The 22424-nt window shown below is 36.3% G+C and overlaps 2 protein-coding genes across 4 annotated transcripts; both read right to left on the reverse strand.

Moving 5' to 3' along the window:
• Positions 1–1271: 1271 nt before the first annotated feature.
• On the reverse strand, positions 1272–9561 carry KLHL41 (kelch like family member 41). Its single transcript, XM_085323375.1, has 6 exons — positions 8096–9561; positions 5035–5192; positions 4836–4943; positions 3322–3507; positions 1949–2095; positions 1272–1404 (listed from the first exon to the last, which is right to left on the reverse strand). The coding sequence occupies exons 1-6, from the start codon at positions 9203–9205 to the stop codon at positions 1293–1295; spliced, it is 1821 nt and encodes a 606-aa protein (XP_085179501.1). The 5' UTR covers positions 9206–9561; the 3' UTR covers positions 1272–1292.
• Positions 9562–9663: 102 nt separating this feature from the next.
• BBS5 (Bardet-Biedl syndrome 5) lies at positions 9664–21964 on the reverse strand. Of its 3 annotated transcripts, XM_085323388.1 has the most exons (13): positions 21834–21964; positions 20742–20838; positions 20101–20141; positions 19700–19761; positions 17575–17624; positions 16613–16740; positions 15597–15732; positions 14510–14605; positions 13909–13971; positions 13406–13540; positions 13213–13296; positions 11541–11564; positions 9664–11432 (listed from the first exon to the last, which is right to left on the reverse strand). In XM_085323388.1, exons 1-13 carry the CDS (start codon positions 21893–21895, stop codon positions 11331–11333), a joined length of 1080 nt encoding a protein of 359 aa, XP_085179514.1. In that variant the 5' UTR covers positions 21896–21964; the 3' UTR covers positions 9664–11330. The 3 variants fall into 3 exon arrangements, with proteins under 3 accessions (XP_085179514.1, XP_085179521.1, XP_085179528.1); XM_085323395.1 differs by lacking the exon at positions 20101–20141 and having other exon boundaries at positions 19700–19765; positions 20756–20838; XM_085323402.1 differs by lacking the exon at positions 21834–21964 and having other exon boundaries at positions 20756–20838.
• Between the last annotated feature and the right edge of the window lie 460 nt (positions 21965–22424).

Raw genomic sequence — 22424 nt, forward strand, 5'->3', positions numbered from 1 at the left:
GTGTATGTATGTATTAAGGGGGAAAACAGTAAAGAAGCTCAAGAGAGTAAGTATCCACATAGAGTAACATACTGAAATGAGCTGTAATGGCTGTGCCTTTGGCTTAGGCTTACCTCTCGCTCCTGGGAAGGCAAAGGTGGTCATTCAATAGCTGGAATTGCTATTCAGCCAGCAGTGGTTTCTTTTCCAGTTTTCCTTATGTGTCAGTTGTAATTATATTGCCTTAGACTTATGATATTTGCCTCTTTATTCAATGGAGAAATCCTTTAAAGAAGTACTGTATAAAAATGGTAGGTGTGCTGTACTTCAAAAAAATTGAATGCTCTGTTACATTTTGGGCAAAGGCTCTACTTAGAAATCTGTATCCTGGCGCTATGATAGTGACAACAAGCTGCAGATCACTGAAAATGACACCATCAAGTGATATTTATATAGCTTTAAAAACAAWGTTTAATTGTTACTAGTTAAAAGCTTTAACATCAAAATGCATCAGTTCTTTATTAGGTGGAAAATCTTCTCTGCCATAGGATCTGAGGATCATTTATTCTAAGGCTTTCCATTAATGCTTTGCTAATGGCCTCAGATCTCTGAGAAAACTTCCCTTAAATATTTGCTTTAGAAATAAGGGTTTTCCTTTTTTTAATGCTTTTTTACTTTTTACTAGAAGCCAAAACACAGCAAGAGAATTTGCGGAGCTATTAACCTTGTAAAATTTTCTCTCATTCATGGCTGAGCCCTGARTTCAGCTTCAGCTGAGGTTGGTGTTTCTTAGGCTACATAATATACCTTTGTTTTAGAAGGCGCTAATGAAAATAATTTCAAGATACGGCAAAAGAATGTAGGATTTACACATACAGCTTAAGGGGTAAATTGAGCTGTACAAACATCCAGTTAGAACAAAGTTAAGTTAAATACAATTAGTAGGTAGTTAATAATTGATTAACTCTTGAGCATCTTAATTTGTTTGGAGAGTAACCACCAATATCCTGGATTGGCTGCATGTAAAACACTGATTTCATCGCCAGTTTCTCAGAGTGAAAAGCAAGTTCTCTCTGAAATCTTTGTTTGTTCTGAAATTCAGAATTGATTTTTTTGATCAGAATTCTTCACGATTTTACATTTCAGTAATAATTCAATTTTTGTTGATCAGTAACCATCTTAATACTTGGATAGAGGGACAATTTAACTAGTATACTGCTACAAAACTGTACAATTTGGGGACATTTTCATGCAACAAAATCAGAACAGTCTATCAAAACTCCCTCACCATATCATATTTTCCAGCACTTTATTTACAATTTTGATAGCTTGAATAGGTTTAAGCGTGTAGCTAGGCAGGAGGCTCCCGTAGCATATCGGATCTCTTTCAGTATGCCACTCCATTCCTTCTTTTCATCATCATACCTGCATTTAACAAGATAAGGTCAAAACATAGCCTCTTAAAATTCGATTTCGACACTTCCCTCATACATAAAAATGAGGATAATCCACATGTTGCAAAGGTCTGCAGCAGCCACATGCTGCATGGTGCCACTGAAGAATGTTACTGTCTTCCAGAACAGAACAAAAAGACATTCTTGCTCCTCTAAGTTGTCTTGTTTCCTTGTCCCTATAGCTCATTACTGGCCTGCATCATGCTTCCACTGTTCCTAGAACAGTCTCCTTCTTCAGTATCCTTCTGAATTCCTGAAAGTTCTTACATACAATGTGCTTCTGGGAATCCTTTCTATCTTTCTTGCCAGTTAAATCTCCTAAATTCACCTCAGTCACAGTGTTGACATGATGTTCCAACACTGCTATCATGATTTAGATACAAATCTGGGATATATGAGTATCTGATTCTCTCAGGACAGTTTTTGACTATTAATGCATATGAACACGTACAAACCTGTCTGTGTRCATAAGTTAGAGATTTCCACTAAGCAAGTGTGATCAAAGTTAAACTTACTTCCATATGTCAGTGACTTCACTGGGTGCAAATTCTTTAGATTCAAGCTGAATCATTGCAAAGCCTCCAATAGCATATAAAGATCCACTTAAGGTGACTAAACTGATAGAACTTCTCTCTTGAGGAAATTCAGGCATCATCTCCCACCTAAAGTTAAAAAAACAAACAAACAAAAAAACACAGTCAAACATGAGCAATATTTGAAACTAAATGCACATAAATACAGCTCTGGTTGACATAAGTGCAGGTGCCAAGGACCATTTGAGTGAAACAGTTCAGTAGAAGAAAAAAATATCCTGAGATTTATCAGCAGTGACTTTCTGTTTCTTAATCCCCACAAGGACTTTGTGTGTGAATACAAGTCTTAATGTGATGGATTTATACCATGATGATATCCCCTACCAGAAACCACTTCTAACAGATCTCCTGGCCCTGACGTCACTAATATGCTTTATACAGCATATTTCTTATTTCTTACTACTTAAAAATCTGAACTATTAGAATAAAGCTTTGCTAACATTATTTTGAATGAGTTTGCAAATAAGCTGGGAGGAAGGATAAGAAGCAAAAAGGAAAACTAAAGTAGAAAATGAGACWTAGATACTGATGACAAAATACTGAGATACTGATGGTATACCCTGTGAGAAAATCATAGTCACTTGAGGGATGCTGGCTGCAAAAGGCTCTGGCCCTGAGGAACATTAGAATGCATTTGGAGCAAGTGAGCTGGTTCCAGCTTTTGACTTTCATCACTACTTCTTTATAATAGTTCAGTGCATGTACTTAAATTGAAAGTCTTCTTGAAGCTTTCATATTAATAAGCAGAATTATTTGCCTTTCATTAACTAGTAAATCGTATTTGCAATGAAAAGGTAATTAAATGAGCAGTAAGACACTATGAGGTCAGGAACCCAAAGRACATTCAGCTAGTCCTCTCCAGGCACCTAATTTCTTACGCTGTGGCTTCATTTTTTGTGCCAGAACTGTTTAAACTAGATTAAGCAGCTCTTGCCTGTCTCTCCCGCTTCTCTCCCATTATGCCGGCACACCTGTTTATGTGGCTGTATGGGCAAATAAATTGGAGAATTAATCAGACTGAAAACAAACAAACATATGAGAAAAAAAAGAAAAAAAGACCAGAGGGCTATTTTAGCCAAATGAGCTCTACAAGGGGCTGTGCTAGGATAAAAAGGAAGTGTGGGGGCAGAAAAAGTCTTTGGAGATAGGGGTTCTTTAAACTGCTGTTGTTCCTAGAGAGGTGCATGTAGACTAACTGTCTTAGTGTGAACACAGGCACCTAAACACCTTTGCGACTGTCTCAGAGAGCCTAAAAGTCTGGATGATAAAATACTTGCTTAGAACATTTAACTCACTTATTAGTGGTCAGATCAAAAGCTTCAACAGATGCAGTAAGGCCWTCTTCAGTGACGCCCCCTGCAATCACAATCTTGCCCTTATGGATAGCTGTTCCAAACATTGAGCGAGCCACTTTCATTGGAGCCAGATCTCTCCAGTCTCCTTTCTTTGAATTGTACACAAATACTCTATTAGTACATTTCCTGAGGAGGAAAAAGAAAACTTGTGATCATTTCTAGYGGACTTCTGGCATCTGCTTATTCAAAGTGAGACCTAGTTGAAGTGGATTGTGTAGATTTGTGTATACTACCTCATTCCTCTCAATGAGATCCTCTCCCATTTTTAATTTGGGGAAGGACAAGACTTACGCACGTCTGAAGAACTAGTTACGTCCATAGAACAAAATCAAATGTTAAATGCCGCTGACACAGAGCAGTAATTTGCACCGTATCTTACAGGAAAAAGGCAATGTCCTCTTCTCAGAATGTATCATTCAGATGGGTTTGTGGAAGAAAGGTATCAGCGGAATGTACAGAGAGGAATGTTCTTCCAGAAGAAAAAGAACATTGAATAGTAATTCCTCCAAGCACTAAGATACGAGGTTTTGTATCTTTAGCCTAATTCAACATGCATGTAGGAAGATTTACTAAGTATTTTTTAAGAGTGTGTATATATACATATATGCATGTGTATATATATATTTGTATACACATACACAGAGAATATGTATATGTACAGTATATATACTGTAAATGAAGACCTTGGCTTAGAAGGGTCACTTGCATTGCAGAACAGTACCAGAGTGAAGTTGAAGGCATATTAAAAGTTGACACATGAAAACGCCTTCAAATATTAGCTTAGGTAAGTGTGTGGTAGGTAACGCTCAGAGGATGCCTTATATCATTTTTCAAAATGAGACTGCTTTACATTGACTCTTAGCCTTATTACACTCATTCTAATGAAAGCAAAGAACTTTTACTAACCTTATCCTTGCTCCTGCAAGTTTATTACTGCTGGAACCCTTTGTCACAATTCTTGACTTAAAGCATTCACTTGCTGGAAAAATTACCACCATATTCRAACAGTGAAAACATTAATTTTCCTTAATGTTATATCCGTCAAGGTATAATGGACATCACAGGTCAGAAAAATGAAAGAGCTGACACAGTAATTGCATGGCACCTAAGCATTTCTATCTGGTAGAAGATAATACTTTTAACGAGGATCCTCATTGCTAACTGCGGCTAAAGTGTGTATGTGTACAATACAAGTAAAAATTTGCCTTGGAAATAAGTTAGGTGATTAAACTATTTGGGATTACAACGTATATTCAATTTTACAATATTGTAAAAAAGATGTCCCTTATCTCATAATGTATTGCCCTTTTTGCCAAATCTCTGGCAACCTTAACCCATAGGTATCATAAAAAAAAGGAAACTTAGGAGACCTTGATTTCTGAGTGTGAAGACAATCTATAAAGGACCAATGAATCAATATTAGAAATTGTCATGAAAAGACTTGAGAGACTCACTTATCATCAGTTTTTCCTCCAAGAGAATATATCAATCCATTATTCGAGATAGTAGCATGGCCATATACTTTGATGGGAAGCTTTTTAATCTCACCCCATTTCATTGCCCTGGAACAGGAAGATCACAGTGTTAGCTCTTTTGACTAACAATGGATTATTTATATGTCCTCAATGGACAAAATTAAATAATTAAACATACACAGGATCATAGCACAGTACTGAATCTAGAGACTCCTCAGTGCGAAGGTCCTTGCCCGCGATTACATAGATTTTGTTGTCTGATTCTCCTAGCCCAAAGAGACACCTGGCTGATGGCAGTGGAGGAAGGGCAAGCCACTCACCAGCAATGTTATCCAGCTGAAAGAGCATCAGAACAGAAAGTGTTAGGAAAGGCAAAAAGTAAAAACTGACATAATGAAAACTACTCCACAAAATAAATCTAGATGCACTCAGTGTCTGAACAACTCCTCATCTGCTTGTCTGAACTACCTACCCTCCATCAGTGCAGGTTAGGACTAACAACTTCCATCCAMCTGTGCTTCATGGTGCTGAGACCTGGTAGAGCTAATCCCATGCATCTCTCTTTGCATTTCTTTCCCCTCAAAGAGTTTGCTTCTTTGATCTCCTTTTTACACTCTTTTTCCTTGCTTAAAGTTCCTCCAAGCTTGGTGTTTCCCATCACATGTTGTAAAAAACAGATAGTTCTTATCCTCTCTGAAGGGAGCAGAAGCCTCTACCATTCCACACCTATAATTTCAGCAAGTTATACTAACTGCTATAAAGAGTTATGTCAGATATTCTCATACCTTTCCTCTTAAAGATCAAGAAACGTTATATCTCAAATGCCATCGATGTTTCTTCCACAACACTTAGAGCAAAAGAGATGGTGTCGCGACTGTCAAAAAGCTCCTGATATCTCTGGAGGCACAGTGAATAAAGACTTCATTCCTAAGCAAACAAGGCAGCCAGGATAGTTCCACTGGCCATAATACTGATGTTTTCCCTAATGATGTACTCTCAAGATTGTCTCAATTCACATTCAGTATGCTGAAAACACCTAACAAAAGCAGCAGGAGAATGACAACAACAACAAAAAAATCCATAAAATGTAGCTTTTGTTTTGTTCTGAGAATTTGCAATTGAACCTGAATGCTCCCTATCATTTAGCAAGAACTTTTTCTCTCTTCTATTTCCTATAAATTTGCTTGACAACATACAGAAAGAGATGAGATGTGAGTTTGCATGAGTGTAAATGTGTCAAGGTGAAAGAAAGTTCATTCAAAGTAATCAGATCTGGGTTTAGCTCAATGACAACCTTTTCCCAGAAGTATGTTCCACAGTCAATCTCTCTGTGGTAAAATGCATCTCCCAGATTTCATAGACCATTCTCACTGAATAACAACTTTCAGTGCAACAGTGGAATTTACTTCACAGACAGAAGACCATTTTGGTAGCTAAATCTAGGTAGGGTTATGGGGACAAAATGTACACATTACAGATCACAGAACGTTTAGTGAATCAGTCTTGGAAATGGCCCGATACATCTCTGCTTCTGATAGGGCAATAAACAATTAGTCACACATTTCTGAGTCAGTGGTAGCCATGTTTTGTCCTGCGTTGCTAGCTACTAAATAAAATGTTAAACAGGTGCAGAAAAGGAAATAAATAGGGGAAAGTCTGTATGGCACGTTAACAGAGAAAACATTAGTCACACAGGTAATGCAGAAGAGAAGTGTTTACAATGTGCAGTAAAAGCAGTGAGCAAAGGCTTGAGAGGTGACAGGCTGGAGAGCAGGATTTCAGGAAATGGATTTAAACATCCAAAACAGGATTATGAAAATGCTATAGTATCAATAGTATCACAGTATGTCCAGTACCAGCCTGGAGATTTAGTATTTCAGAGGCCTCCTCCTATAATTTAGAATGCTAGAAGGCCTGAGATCTGGATTATTCAGTTCTGGATTATATAAATTTTGACATCAATGCAGTATTTCTATTGGGAAAATATCTGTAACAACTTTTGCACTTCAGTGATTTGTGTTTTGTACCTACCTAAGGAAATGAAATAGTGCTAATCCCTCTCTAGCAAAGTGATACTTCCCTTTCATGCATATTCCAAATTTATCAAACCAACTCTTTTATTGCATCTGAACATCAGACTGAGCCATAGCTCTTAATATTTGCACTGTTCAATATCTGAAGGCTTTATAATTCTGCATCTGCTTATCACTTTTTCATTTCACAAAGAACCTACTTTCACTCTTTTTAGGCCAATGTGCTTAAACAGGCACTTAGCCTGGAGCATGTTGCAAGAGTTCATCATGAGATAGTTTAGGTACCCAAGAATGCAGCATGTAGCCAGCTATTAAAAACACCACAACCGAATTAGTTCATGGCAATAATTACACCAATTTGTATTTTTGCTGATTTTCTCAAATGTATCATGGGAAGTTACAGTCATATTAATAAGCCTTACATTTATACAGATTTATGAAGATATAAAGTTTCACTCAGTTGAAACATTGTATTTAGTATATCGGCATTGACTTTGCCAAGAAAATAGCCTTCTCTGTGTGTATTATATAAATAYATATTTTTATATAAATATTTATATATTTTATATAAAATATATTTTATAGCGCCCTAGATTTTCGAATGTAAATATAACAGAAAGACTTCTGGAGTTTTAATGAAAAAAGTGACATTTAAAAGATGGACATTACTGTTGCCATAAAAAATATTTCAGATTCAAAAAACAGACATCCTGTTAAGCAGTCAACTTTCACCAAACTGAATAGAAATTCATGAAATAGATTACAAAAATCTTATTAGGCTTACACTTATACATCTTTAGCAATAAAAATCTGGGCCCTAAACTATGAAAGCTGGTGCCTAGATAAAATATTCTAATCGGTCTTTTCTGAGATCTCACCCTCAGCTTGGATCTTGAAAGAGAAAATACAAGTCCCCTGGTTTCAACGTATCTTTTTGAGATAGGAATAACTTTCTAGACATTCTTCCTTCCATTGACCACTTCTTACAATACACCTAACTTAATTAGGTATTAAAAATTAATGCTAGAGAAATCCTATTGAATGGACTGCACCAGCATAGGTGAAAATTGAGAGCATACATTTAAAGAAAAGTCATATGACTGAAATGAATTAGTTTGCCACTGAACCGTGTCTGGAATAGACTGAAAATACTTTTCAGTAACTCTTACAGTACCTACGATCACACAAATAATGACAAGCTTATACCTGGAAGAAGTACGACTGGAAAGGCTGATCCTTGTTCTCCTCTTCCACATACAGTCCTCCAACAATGTAGACTTGATTTTGTTTGGTAACTATGCTGGAATGATTTCTGGGGATCTGTTCTGCCAGGGCTGCTAGGTAGCATTCATTTTCAAGAGGATCATAAGCTACTGCAGCAGTGTCRTTAACAAGAAGAATCAGGTCTTTGACAAACATGCCATGCCTGGGAAGGTCATTTAGGTACCCAGGGAGTAAATCTTCATCTCCTACATCACCATTTACTTCCCCTTTGTTTGTCTTTTCTGTGCTTTTGCTAGAGTCAGGCAGTTTTCCAGCAAAAGCATCCTTAATGRTCTTTATTTTTTTCTGAAGATCTGAGCTGCTTTTAATTATATCATCCTTCTCAACATGCTCTTTGAAATATTTTTCTGGCATAAGACGAAAACGAATGCAGTCAAAAACTTCTCCCAGGCTCTTTACTCTGTTCTCCTTGTCCGTCCGGACCCATCTCATTACTGCTTCAAATACCAGTTCTTCCTTCTCTACATTTAAGCTGTCAGGTGTAATAATTGAGATAAGCTCATGGGGGGCAAGCTGCATGAAGTCCTCTTCTTTGCAAATCTGCACAAAATGATCTGAGACAAAATCACGAGCAGAAAACGCAAGTCTTGGACAGTCAAGTAGAAGACCTAATCGAAGGATGGCCAGGCAGTTACCAACAGCAAGCCTCTTCTGAAGGTAGGAAACACACACAGTGAATACAGAAGGGATCTGAAAGCGACTGGCCAATGCGAAAATATCTTGCACATTAGAATCATTAAGATCAATGCTTGCAGAATAAAGGTATTGGACTATCATATCCAGGACGTTGGGGTCAACATTATCTAGAACTACCTCCTTCTTTTTCTCTTCATTTTGCTCAGATAAGAAATACTCACGAAAATAAGGGCTACAGGCTGACAGAATCAATCTGTGGCAAGGCAGACTTCTGTCACCAGCTTTCAGGGAGCAATCTATAAACTTTTTCTCTTCAAGGAGTTCCTTGAGGCCATCCTGAAGAAGGGTGGATTGGTAAAGTCTGAGTTCTTCAGTGAGTTCCCTCTGAGAATCCATTTTGCTAAAATCTTGGAAAAGGTGGAGAGCAGAAAGCTTTAGCTGCTCTATGAACAAAGGTCTGTCTGTAAAAAAGGCAGATCAATGTGCTTTGCTCAGCCTGAAGCCTTTGCAATTTAATCTTGCTAGCTAAATATAGGTACATACTCTTACAGGTTGGAATTTAGGGTGGATGGTGTGGAAAAAGGAGTTGCTCTTGCAGCTGTCAAAGACTAAAAGAAGCAACTGTTACTTTTAGTCACTATGGCCTGGTTTTGCTGTCATTCTCCATACTGAATCAATGAGATTACTTGTAGCATAAGAAATTACTTGGCATGAGTAAGGATAGCAGAATCTGATCCTCAATGAGATAGCTATAAATAAGATTGGAAATAACACATTACACAATATTCTGAAATAGAAATATTATGAATTGTCAGTTGCAACGACTTTTCACTGTTTCACAAAAGTGGCCAATGTACTCATAGTTGCAGATTTTAATAAGGTATCAGTCACAGAGGTACTAGGAAAAATCCAAAACATTGCATAAATTTTCTGTGTGATAAGATTTTTTTCCTTAAACACACCCACATCACATCAGCAATTCCTCAGATACTGCTAAGACTTTGAATTTCATTTTGATCTTCTTAATATACAATCTGTTATATTTAATTGGAAACTAAAAATCCACTGTTTAAAACATAAATTGTTCAGATAAAGTTCTACTTTAAAAAACAATTTAAAATGGAGTTTCCTTTTTCCTGCATTAAATTATTCTTAATTTCAGATAATCTGTAGTCATTATCAGTCCTTTTTAATTCCACAGKATTAGAAATGGTGTTAACTGCTGCTAAACTAAACAGCTAAATTTAAACTAAGCTAAAGAGAGTAAGAGATAGAGGACAAAATAATCCACTATATGATTATTATTTAATGAACACTTTATTTAACAAAACTAAAAAATCTAAATTTAAACTATCTTCCCTAAAAATCTAACAAAAAGTACTTTAAAAAATATTTGGATTTATAAAAAAAATATGCACATGTTGAAGGTTTCACAATTTAGACTGGAAACATTCRGATTTTCATTAGTAATATAGAAGCAGAAAAAATCTGAAGTTGTATAAAGTGCCTTGATGAAGAACTGCATTTTGCCCATACAGAAAACACCCTTGACCCATATGGTAAAATGTTCTTTGAATGTAATGCAAACAGAATCAAAACCCAACTGTTTGAAAGCAGTATCTTCAATGAGGTATAACATTACTGAAGGTAACCGAAAGTTTATTGAAACCTTTTAAATATGGATAGGATTTCATTAAAATACATACTTTGAAAGATTTTCCTACAAACAGTGATATCCACATCACAATTACTTTACTACAACAGTCAGCTGCTAAAACAACAGCTGAGAGGACAGCTCATTTGACTTTTTCCACTTACAGAAAATAGTGCAGAGGTCTTATCTCACTAGAAAATGTAACAGCTGCATCTTCCTTCAAACAATAAATGACTCATTTCTCTCTAACACATAACAACATAGAGGTCTAATGAGTCAGAAGCAAAAGCTATTTGTGTGCGTGCTTTCTTTTAAAGGAAGGATTAGAAAAAAATGCTCTTAGTAAAAAGCAAAAAATAAAAAACTGCAGTGGGATATATGGATTAAAATTAAATACCTGGAATGTTCTGTGATAAACACTTAATAAAATTAAGAGATACAAAAACTAGTATTTGGAACAGCACAGCATTTTGTCAAAAAGTTTTCAATACTACAAGATCGCTACAATGATACAACCAGTATGCCTAGATACAGTGTTCTCTGTGTTACATCTCTGTTGCACAATATGAAACAAGTTATAGAATCATTATTTAGATATAATCATTATAGGAGAGCACAACAGGTTATATAAATAAATGAAAATAAATTAACACTTTAACAGAAACACTATAATAAGTACAAACCTTTTACACACATAGGGGTTTTGAGTAATATTTCTTTTATAAAAGATCTTGACTATACATTGTATATTTTGGTATGTTCTTTCTGTTACCTTTGTATTTTTTTTTTCCAACTAGGTTTTAGAGATTTGACAAAATCAGTAAGAACAGCGAGTCTTTCATTGGTTAGGCTGTCGCCAGAAAAAAATCAGCTTATTACTTCCCAGAGTCCCTGAAGTGTGAATCCATCCTTTAATTTCTCTATCGCAAGTCCTAGTTCTTCTGAAAACACAGGTTCCCGATCATGTTGCTTTTTGAGAAAATAAAATAAATAAAATACAACAGAATAATTTTGTATTAATTTAATTATCCAAGTTTCAACAATATAAATTTGACAATACAAAAAAGTTGGTCTTACCTTGTTACCATCAGCAAAGTAAGCCTGAAAAACAAAACCAAAAAAACTCACAATCTTGAGGAAAAAAAATAATTGTTTAAAAACAAATCTGCTAATAACTTACAGAGTTAAAAATCATATCTGGTAACTTTTCTTTAACAAACCATTTAATTTGGTTTTATTTTTGTTTTATAAACAAGATTAAAGTACTTTCTAGGTTGAAATAATTTACTAAAAGGTTCTGGTGATTAAATTAATTTTCACTAAGTAATACTAAATCTCTGAGTTCTAAAATGTTAAAATTTGTTACACTGAGAAATACTTTATAAGGAATACAATGTTGACATGAAGGCAAGCTGATAGCATCCTAGTATTTTTTACTCCATGTACAGCAGCATTTATTATTCAACTTAAATTAGGACTTTGAAACTACTCATTAAAATGTAAGCAATCTCAAAGTTCAATTAACATCATAACCGATCTAAGAATTGATCATGGACTAACTGAACAGTTAACTAAGTTCTTCCACTCTCAGGCAGTGATCTACAAAAGCAATACAACCTTTTCCATCCTCAAAATTAACTCAAACTAATATCTGCAGTTCTGGAAGTCTCTGAGCTAGATCATCATATTTACCAGAAAGAGCCTGATCTTGTTTCACCTGCCCCTCTGGACTAGGGAAGGACATAAAGGGAAACATTTTCCTGGGAAGCTGCATCTCAAGCTACACATGACTTAACAGAACAGCATCAGAGTCTTCAACTATCATGGAATATTGGAATGGAGCCAGTTACTGGGTCTTGCATGATATGTTTCCTGTTGCAATCACCTTCTAATCATTTACAGCTTCCAGTTTTTATTTTAGAGTATACAGAGCACAGTTATTTAATCCAAGTGACAGGCATCAAGATTACAAACAAAATCTACCTTTAAGGCTGAAGACAGAAATAAAACTCTGGGGGAAAAAAAAATTAAGAAGGAAAAGAGAAAGGATAGATAAATGCTTATCTGAACGGATAGGTGATAGTAGAAGAAAAGAGGGTGGATATAATATTYGTGTTAACTTCAGAGATGAGTTATGAAACCACATCAATTGGCAATGTGTCAGACTTGCATATAAAAACCTTCTATTTGTGCAGTCCCTGCATATCACACAATTAATCAGGTCTTACTGGATTGTGCAGAAGGTTTGGAAATTCTTAGAAGGTAGCTGATCAAGCTCATGGACAATCTACTGCATTTAAAAAGTATGTTTTCTGGAAATACTGAGAGATGAAAACTAACACAGTTTTTTAAAGCAGTACTGGCAGTAGTGTGCAAGTTGTCAAGAGTGACTCAAAATTACTACTGCCTTTCTAAAAATCTTTCAAGTTTATATCTGAGATGACTATTAAGCCTATAGACACCACTACCTGTTAGTCTGCTCCAAAAGAAGGAAGACTTGTTTTTCAATGTAATTAAACTATACTGCTGGTTTTCAAATTATTCCTGATCTTACTGAGTTGACAACCTACATATGAGAGTACATGAGCTACTATCATATATACCCACTACCCATTATTTAAGATAAAAATTTGTTTTAAAGACAGTAAAATAAATCCCATAAATAGAATAAATTCCTGTAGTAGTCCAGGATATTGATTAAATGACATACAGGTGTACTTAAAATGTCACAATTTCAGTTGTTGCTTACCACAAAAGCATCTGTCTGTTCATCAGATTCTATTTCCACATCATCTTGAACCTGTTTTACTGTTAGGTTCTCAAGAGGTTGAGGCTGCAAAAAAACACTGAATTAAATAAATCAATATATTTAATGCATATTTARTTTGTTTTTATAAGTGATGGTAGTGCAATATAGTATCTAATTTCGAATAATGGATTACCTTTTCTTCCATTTCATAATCCACTCCAAAAATAGGATTAGCTGAATAAACTCTGTGAAGTGAATTAATTTCTTTCACTGCCTCCTGTAATTTCTCCACAGGGTCTATTTTAAAACCAAGTACATATCCTCCACTCTATATAATAAAAGAAAAAAGACAGATATTTATTAATAACTTGTTCTTTTTGATGGTGATTTGTAGTTTAATTCTAGCAAATTTCAATTTGCTGATATAAAATATTATTTGAACTTCGATATCTTTCTGTATTTTCACTCTGCCATTTAAACGGGTGAAATAAAAACAGCAGCAATGTTTCTCCATAAGATAAATAAGCTTTGAACTGGTATTCCATTATATAGGAAAATTATGTTCAAAAGATCACTGAAAAGGAACGCTGTAGGTAGTTTAAATGTAGCACTGTAACATTTCAGAAWTATAACATTTTTTATATATACATATATATATAAATCAAACCAACTAAAAAGGCTATTAAAGCTCCTTACCTGCTGAGAACTCTCTATCACCATTGCCAAGCCAAACTTTGAGTCTCGTATTTTTATTGAACGCTAATGGTAAAGAGGTAAAAAGGATTTATCAAAAAATGCCTCGGAATTGCTTCACACACATACACACACACACATTTTACACAGCAGCATTAATTATCATTACTGGTTCTGGAAGCTTGGACATTAGCATTCTCTCTCATTTACCATTACAAATCTGAATCACTGAAACCTCAGGGAAAAGTGTCTTATCAGAAGTGGTAACAACTCATCTCTGAACATCTTGATCACAGACCATAAATCTTAGGGTATGCAGCTGGCATGCAACATCATGGAAATTATTTTAAAAATTAGAACTAAAGACCATTCTTCAACGTCTGGACCTGCTAATGAACTAATCTGGACAAAAAAATATAGCATCCAATTAATCTGGACAGAAAAAAAAAATCTTGTAGTTGATGCTGTAAGACTAAATTCTTTCCTGAATTCAGGATGTGAAAATATTAATTTTGGTGTGAATTGGGAACATCAGCTGAAGACTAGAACTCACTCCATGTTACAGGATATTTCATTTTGAAAAGTGATCTTTTAAGATACTTACAATTTGTAGATATGGTATGCTGACGTTAAAGCTATCATTCATATTTGCATGCCACACTATCCTCACGTTAGTAATAAAAAATGTTCCCAAATTTCCCTATTAAAGGAAAAGTCTGTTAGAACTGCAAGGAGGTACACAGCTCTCTTTCCAAACACAATGACTATTAACATCCATTTAAACACCAGCATAACACAGCTTTTTATTTAAGCCAATAAAGACCTGATTCTTCCCAACTGAAACTGGTGGAAATGTTACTACTGATTTCAAGGAAGCAAGATCAAATCTTTAATGGATACAGCACCCAAGTGGTTAAAAACATCTGGGAGTTTCTATTAAAAAGCAGGATGAAATCACAGCATGGCAAACCTAACAGGAATACATGAAGCTTCTGAGAGTGCTCTTAATTGTACAGATCTAGAAATGGAATATATTGTAAGTATAATGGCATATAGTTAAACTTGGGTAATTGTGGAGATGCATGCGAAAGGAATGTAAAGGAAAGAAGTTTTAAGCTTGTCAAGATGGATCCCATTTCCATTCTGAACTAAAACTATGCTGACAGAAATAATAGTTCCTATTTTTTTTCATGGCTCTGGGAAATACAAATAACTAAAATAATATAGATGTTTTCTATTTGCTCCTTGAACCCTTTCCTACTTTTTCAAGGCATAGATTCCTATTCCAATATTTTCAGTTTCTAGTAATCAAAAGACAACATAGGTTTACAATATAGTCAAAGCTGCAAGTAAACACAAATATTCAGCAGAGCACTTTGGGACAGCATGATTCACTTTCAGGATGTTACAGATTTAGACTCATAAATATATCTTCTTAACAGGAGGTATGTATCTAGTTCCTTGCATGTAAGCTGAGTCAGGCAAGCAACTTCAGGTTGGCAAGAAGACAACCTCGTACTAAGCAGCACATATGGGATCAGCTTCTCCACATGCAACCAGCTGATAAACTGAATCAAGCGTAATTCCTCTGAGGTTACAGAATTACAATAGTATAGTTGCTAGGAAAGATGAAAACTGAAACATTTTAGCTTTGCTGAAATGAATGAATACAGTCTGATTTTTCACTATACCTGGTCACTTGATAAATTCCATACTCCATTGATTTTATCATATATTTGTTCTTGTGGTAATAATCTCAGCTGCTTGTTTTGAATCAATGCACTTCTAAGCTTCAGATCACGATACATTTTAGAAGTTTCATAAGCTCTATAAAAATGAAAATACAGATTACCATTTCAGTGTTCTCTATCTTTTTTTCAGTTTACGTTTTAGCACCAACAGGAAATGTGTGTTACCAACTTTTCTTACTACCATGTTGTACAAAAATGAATACCATTAAAATTTCATCACTGTAAATCATCACATTTCAGTTTTCTTTACTGACATGACTTTTAAAGTGTTTTTTGATGTCTGTTTGATCTTCTGTACTGTTATTTCCTTCTTTTCCTTAAAATTATAATCTTTCAGCCTCTGTTGCAAAGCATAAATCTTCTAGGTCCTATGTATACAYGGCATGGACATGAATAATCATTTATTTTTTAGTTAAGTCATAAATWGCTAATATATGCAAGTCAGTATTCCACAGTTCTTAAACTGAAACATAAGTTAATGTTTTATGCACATATTTATCCAGATGACACAGACTTGACACATCTTTAAGTGTGAAATGTCCACTGTTTTCAAGTCAGTGGGAGTTTTGACCATGATTTAACTCTTCATTCCTATCACACAGTCCACATCTACAGAAAATGATTACAGAGAGAAATTACAGATTGAAAATAAACACTGAAATTAGCTCTTCAATACTTCAATTTATTCACTGGTTTACTCACACATAGTGAATGATTTGATCCATTGCCAGTATTAACATACATGTATTTTTATTGTACGCAGTTATACAATAAAATCTGTGAGCATTTTCTCTCCTCTTTGTAGAGATTGTTCTTCTCTATTGAGAAGCTTTGTGTGGATGTTAAATATGGACAGTTAAATATTGGGTCCATCAGCTGTAGCAATCCCACATTCTGCTTATAAATTTGATTCACTGAATTTTGTAAATGAACAAACACTATTTTAAGTCTGGTACCTGTGCACAGCAATAACTGAAGTGAAGAGCCTGGGACTCCCAGGAATGACATTGGTAAATATGAACTCAAATCGTGTATTGTTACATTTAGTCAATATATACAGAGCTTCTGTCTGTCCTCGTAATTTCTGTAAGGAAAGATTCAGATATTACGTTTTGACAAGATAGTTGACTGTACAGGGAACAGTAATTTTGACATATTATTCAAATTCTTGTTCTAAGTATAACAACTGAAGCTGTAATCTTGATTCTACCACTGATGTACTGCTCTCTTCAACTGAACAAGGCTTTCATTCTGTTTTTTTAGTAGAAATGAGCACTTCCATCAGCAGAACTACTGAAGCTTCGCTCTCACACATTTGCATTTCATGACTGAAATACAGCATTTCTGGCTTTGCCTCTTGCCATTCCACCCTTGCTTTACATCATACCCCTTACCTACCTCCACTAGGTGTGCCTGGGAACAACAGATCCTGTGCTGTGCTAGTCCAGGAGAGTGAGTATGCTGAGCAGCCAGCAGTATACATAAAACCAACCTGGCTGCCCAGGGAGCGTACAAAATCATGCTACCTCTTTGCTGCTCTAGCTGCTGCTATCTAGCCAAAGAAATGGCTTCACAGCTGCATGTAACTCAGGCTATGTATTTGGTAGCTTTCTTGCACAAACTTAGTGTCTCTCTAGCCATTGATAAATTTAGATGCAATGAGCCAAATGYGTATGAGTTACCTAGAGGGGAAAAGGGTCACCAAACGGTGGGATCATGTGAGTCTCACTGCCTTAGGAAACTGTCTAAAACCCCACTTCTTTAAAAATGTAAAACTCTCCCAGCTTTTAAAAATAATCCAAAATTATTCTATTACTGTTCTTGATAGTAAACTTTGAGATTATTTATATACTACAGTAAGTGTGAATAATAAATTACAGCTTCTTTCACTATTTTAAAAAGTATTTTTGAAACTTACTGAGTTGGCAGTTCTTGTAGTTATATTTATGATGCAGTTGTAACCAACAGCTAAAAGTTAGCGGAGAAAAAAAAAGAACAGTTTTGATTGCAAGAAAAAAAAAAAAGATATTCAAAATTTTAGAGCACAGTATGGTATTTTGGAGCACAGCTTTGGAAGTTGTTTGTGAGAATTCCTTGTTACAGTTAGTGGTCTAAGGCCGTGTCATAAAATCACACTAATTTAAGCTGAAGGGATCTTTTGAGATCCTCTGGACTGATGCCTTGCTCAAAGCAGGGCCAATTCAACTGGGCTGCTTGGAGTGGTACCCAGCCAAGTTTTGAGTATTTCCAAGCAAGAAGATGGGTAACAGAGCACTCGAACAGGAGTCCAGTGAGTCTGTTAGGTCCTCATCCTTGCAGATGTTCAAAAGTTATCTGAACAATCTTTGGAAACGTGCTCCAGGTGACCATGCTTGAGCAGGAGCTTGGCCTAGATGATCTCCAGAGGTCCCTTCCAGCCTCAACCATCCCGTGATTCAGTGATTCCACAGCCTCCCCTAGGCAGCCTGTTCCACCGTTTGACTATCCTCTTTGTGAACATTTTTCTCTTACTATGTAGGATTTCCTTGTTGCAACCTTTGACTGTTGCCTTTCAACCTATCATCATGCATCTCCAAGAAGGTCTTTCACTATGAAGTTGCCTTTTTACCCTTAGAAATAAATTTTTCTACACTAATAATAATGCTTTATAGGAGAAAAATAGCTAAGGAAATGACCAAAAAAAGCAGCAAAATGGAAAGTACAAGTAAAAAAGAAACAAGAGTTATAAATTTCATTTTGTTTCTTCCACAGCAGTGCTTTGATACAAAATAAAAACAGAGAACTATTCCCAGCCATTCTTCCTAAAACAAATCAGCCCTCTACAATTGTGTGGGGTTCAATCTGAACATCTGTGACAATTCTGTTACCAATACCAATAGTAGCTAGTCAGGCTCCAAAATACCAAATGAGAATGAGAATTTGCTTTAGGGAGATTCTGCATCTCCAGAAGCTCAGATCAAGTAGTAGTTACATGGGTAAGAATAGTCAATCTTCCTAGACTATAGTGCAGTCTTAACAGATTAACATGAATACATACAAAAATACCAGAAAAAGACTATTTCACAGATTACCTCATCTAGATCTAGAACTAACAGAAACRGCAATGGCCAAAATCAGCATTCAGTAAAATGTTTATTTGTCTTTGTACTTCCCAAGTGCAAGAAATAATACATTGCCCTGAAAACTAGAGAATGCCCAATATTTTAAAATTCTAAAAACTATAGGTTAAATTTCCCTGGGTCTTCTACATGGCTGAACTACTCCGTAAGTTTCTTTATGAACTGTTCTAGAAAGGTCTGTTCTAAAACTTATGTACACAAGTAAACAACATTTTACTTTATAGATACACATATAAAAGTAGCAGTGTGTATATGTGTGCTTGTGTGTGTGCATGAAATAGAGAGCAAATCCAAAAGAGCACACAATCAGGTCGATGAAGTTTACATCAGTTATAACAGTATACAGATTGCCAGTGTTGACTGACTATTGGTAACTGAACATTGGAAATAATTTTGGTACTGAGTAAGTGCATCCTGGCTCTGCTTCAGCAAATTAATTAAATATGAGTAGACAGGCTGGCTATTCATATAGTTTAAAATTAGAAGCTTATTCGGAGCTCACARTAGTAAATTTGGAAGGTGCTCATGGGGAATAAAAACTGTAGAACAGTACGGAACATGAATAAACAGGTGGAACAAGAGATACAAATATGGCTAAGAATGAGAAAAAATCTCCAAATTTTGATTCTTTCTGGAAAAAAGAAAGAATTCCACATAGGCTAAATAAGAAAAATATGTCTGAAGTATTCTTCAACTTCTCTTTTGAGAAATCAACATCAAACATTAATAGTTTTCTATGAATCACTAAAATAGTTCCTATATTACTGATAAACTCATTAGAAACGGTTCATTTCAGATTTCACAGAAGCAGCAGATCTGTATTTCAGTAACCTGTACTATAATCTATACTACTGTGAAAGTACAGCACACCACCACAAAGGAAACACAAACTTCATACTCTACTTAAGAAGAGACAATACTTACAGAGATTGACTCTGGGCAATGACAATGAGTGCCAAATAATGCGCAAATTTGTCACAAGGAGTCTACCTGGAAATAAAGAGTGCAATTATTTCTAATCTGAATAACTGCTATCATATTAAACAGTCTATTTAATATGATGTACAAAATGTAAATATGCAAATAATGTACATATTTAACTCCAGTTTTGAAACATCAGAATTATTTCTTCCCCTCGCTGGGAAATAAAATGCAGGACACTCTGGCAGAAAAATCACTACATACTTTTTTCTTTTTCTTTTTTTTTTTTTTTTTTACTAGAAGAGTAAGTCCAGTCAAAAAAACCCAAATGAAACAGCATCTAGTGTACACCAATATCGCTCTAAAACAAATCAAAGATAGTTATTGATTTCACATCCACCCACCTATGGTAAAAATGCAGAGACAGAATCAGCGCAGAACAGCTCTGTAGGAGGAGAAGGGGAAGGCTATAAGCTAACTATCACAGCTGTCCTCAAGAATAACCTCATCCCTCTATGTCAAGTGCAAATTTCCTCTCTCCTTTACCCAGCAAAGCAGCAGAGCCAACATGAGGAAATGTCATCTCAGCAAGCTGGCAAGTTCATGCCATTACAGAGTATATATATACTTACTGCTTCGTTTTAAACTAGTTTAGGAAAAAGGATCAAAACAACTGAAGAATGTCATGAAACTTGAAAAGAGAAATCCTTTCACGTTTTAAAATTTAAATAACTCTTTGCAAAGCAACAAGCAAATTTCTATACATCGATAGGTCTATATAAGCATTAAACAGGCTTAAAACAAAAGATCACATGATGTTTATATATTGGTTTCTCTTAYGACGCTTTCAATTCTGAACAAATTCTGAGCCAAAACTGTTACCTCACTAAAAATTTTAACAAGCTATACTACTTGAAAATATCCACAGAGGAGAAAGATCTGTGAAACAGACACAGTCTGTGTTCTGCAGTGGACTGTTGATACTGAGTTCAATGGAAAACTGGGCTTTCATGGACCTGAACAGGCTAAATATTAGGAAGGTTACCAGTACATGGTTACCTCTGTCTCCATTGTTTCCTTTGGTATCTTCAACAGAATCTAAGCAGTCTATAAGGACCTCTCCAGCTCTCATTTTCATTTGCCTAAAAAAAAAAGAAAAGAAGAAAAAAATGACGTAATAAAAGACAGATCACTTTTATTTTCCAAAAGGAAAGCCATTCACATTTCCACATTCCCTTTCCTTTCTTCTGTCTTTGCTCAGTGCATCATAGTACAGAAAATCCACACATGCATACACACATGAAAAAGCAACATTATATAGCTGAAAGCTATCTACTACATCTAGTGTACGAAAAACGTTAATACCTTTATTTTTAAGATATAACAGTACATAAATAATTATGCAGCAAGTGTGCTCAAGCAAATTATACCCAAAATAGGGAGAAAGTGTGTGAAAGAGCGAGCAAAAAAGTTATATTCACATAGTCTTTAAAAGACAGTTTCTTCCTTCTTGCCATATTTTTCTGTCCTAAGGAATGGAGCCAGGCTTAAGAAAGAATAGATGTGAGCACAGGAAGTGTATGTATGTTCTTATGTGAAACACCCCGCCAGATTTTCCACAAAGTTTTTCACGGTTTTCTCAACTGAACTGGTCTCACCCCTTAACTACATAGTAACAAGCCCAGTATCAAGTTTTGCTATGTTTTAGTTGCATTGTGTAGAGCAGCCACAACACCTTCAGGTGCGTAGGCATGACAAACAAAATCCAGTATCAGTAAGGGGATGATACTACTGGGAGACAGTAACTGTTTAAACACTCAAGATACGATTTCGCGCTTCCAAGTTTACCGCAGACAACATGTCCGGGAGGGGGGGGGCTTTAATCTCAAATGGCGACTGGACCCACGTGACCAAACCGCTCCGCGCGCGCCCGCTCGTCCGCCCCCCAACGGCCGCCTGCGCCCGCCCCGCGCGCCGTCACGCGGCAGCCGCCGCCGCCACAACAGGACGCGCTGCCAGCGYGCACCCCGCCACTAATGGCCGCAGCGCCCGGCCTCCGCGACGCCGCCGTAACGGCGCTCCACCCCGCCCCGCCCTCTGCTCCGGGGAGCCCGGCCAAGACCGCAGCGCCACTCACTGCGGGGAGATGTCGAAGCGGATATCTCTGTCCTCCCAGAGCACGTCCAGCACCGAGCTCATGGCTGGCGGCGGGGGCGAGCAGCGGCTCCCTGCAGCCAGCCCGCGCGCCGCTGTGGCAGCCGGGGGCGGTGCCTCGCGCTCCCTCGGAGCTCGGGATTGGCTGCGGCGCGGGGCCGCCCCCCCCGCTCCCCTCCGTGGCGGGCGGCGGCCGCGGGGGCTGCGCGTGGCGGCCTGTGGTAGTAACGGCGTTGTGTCGCGTCTTAGTTTTTTTTGGTCATACAAGGTAACATCTTTATTGTTGTGGATGAAAATTAAAACAGAAATCCTCTCTAAAATTGTTGGAATGTAACTTTTCCTTCACTTCTTTTTATTTTCCAAGTAGATAAGATATATCAAAATATTCTTTACTTGGAATAATCTGGAAATTGTCTCTAGTTGTCCTTTAGTTGTAACAACCTACTATTTTCAAATATGTAATAAGTGTAGTCTGAAGTATGTTAAGAAACTTAACCTTTTCCATTTTTTTTCTCTGGAGCTGGTCTTTGAATTAGTGAGGAGCCATTTGCTACCAACAGAGAAATCATTACAA

This window comes from Rhea americana, unplaced genomic scaffold (genome assembly GCF_003343005.1).
Source record: "Rhea americana isolate MKP2758 unplaced genomic scaffold, rheAme1 scaffold_12, whole genome shotgun sequence".
Classification (NCBI taxonomy): domain Eukaryota; kingdom Metazoa; phylum Chordata; class Aves; order Rheiformes; family Rheidae; genus Rhea; species Rhea americana.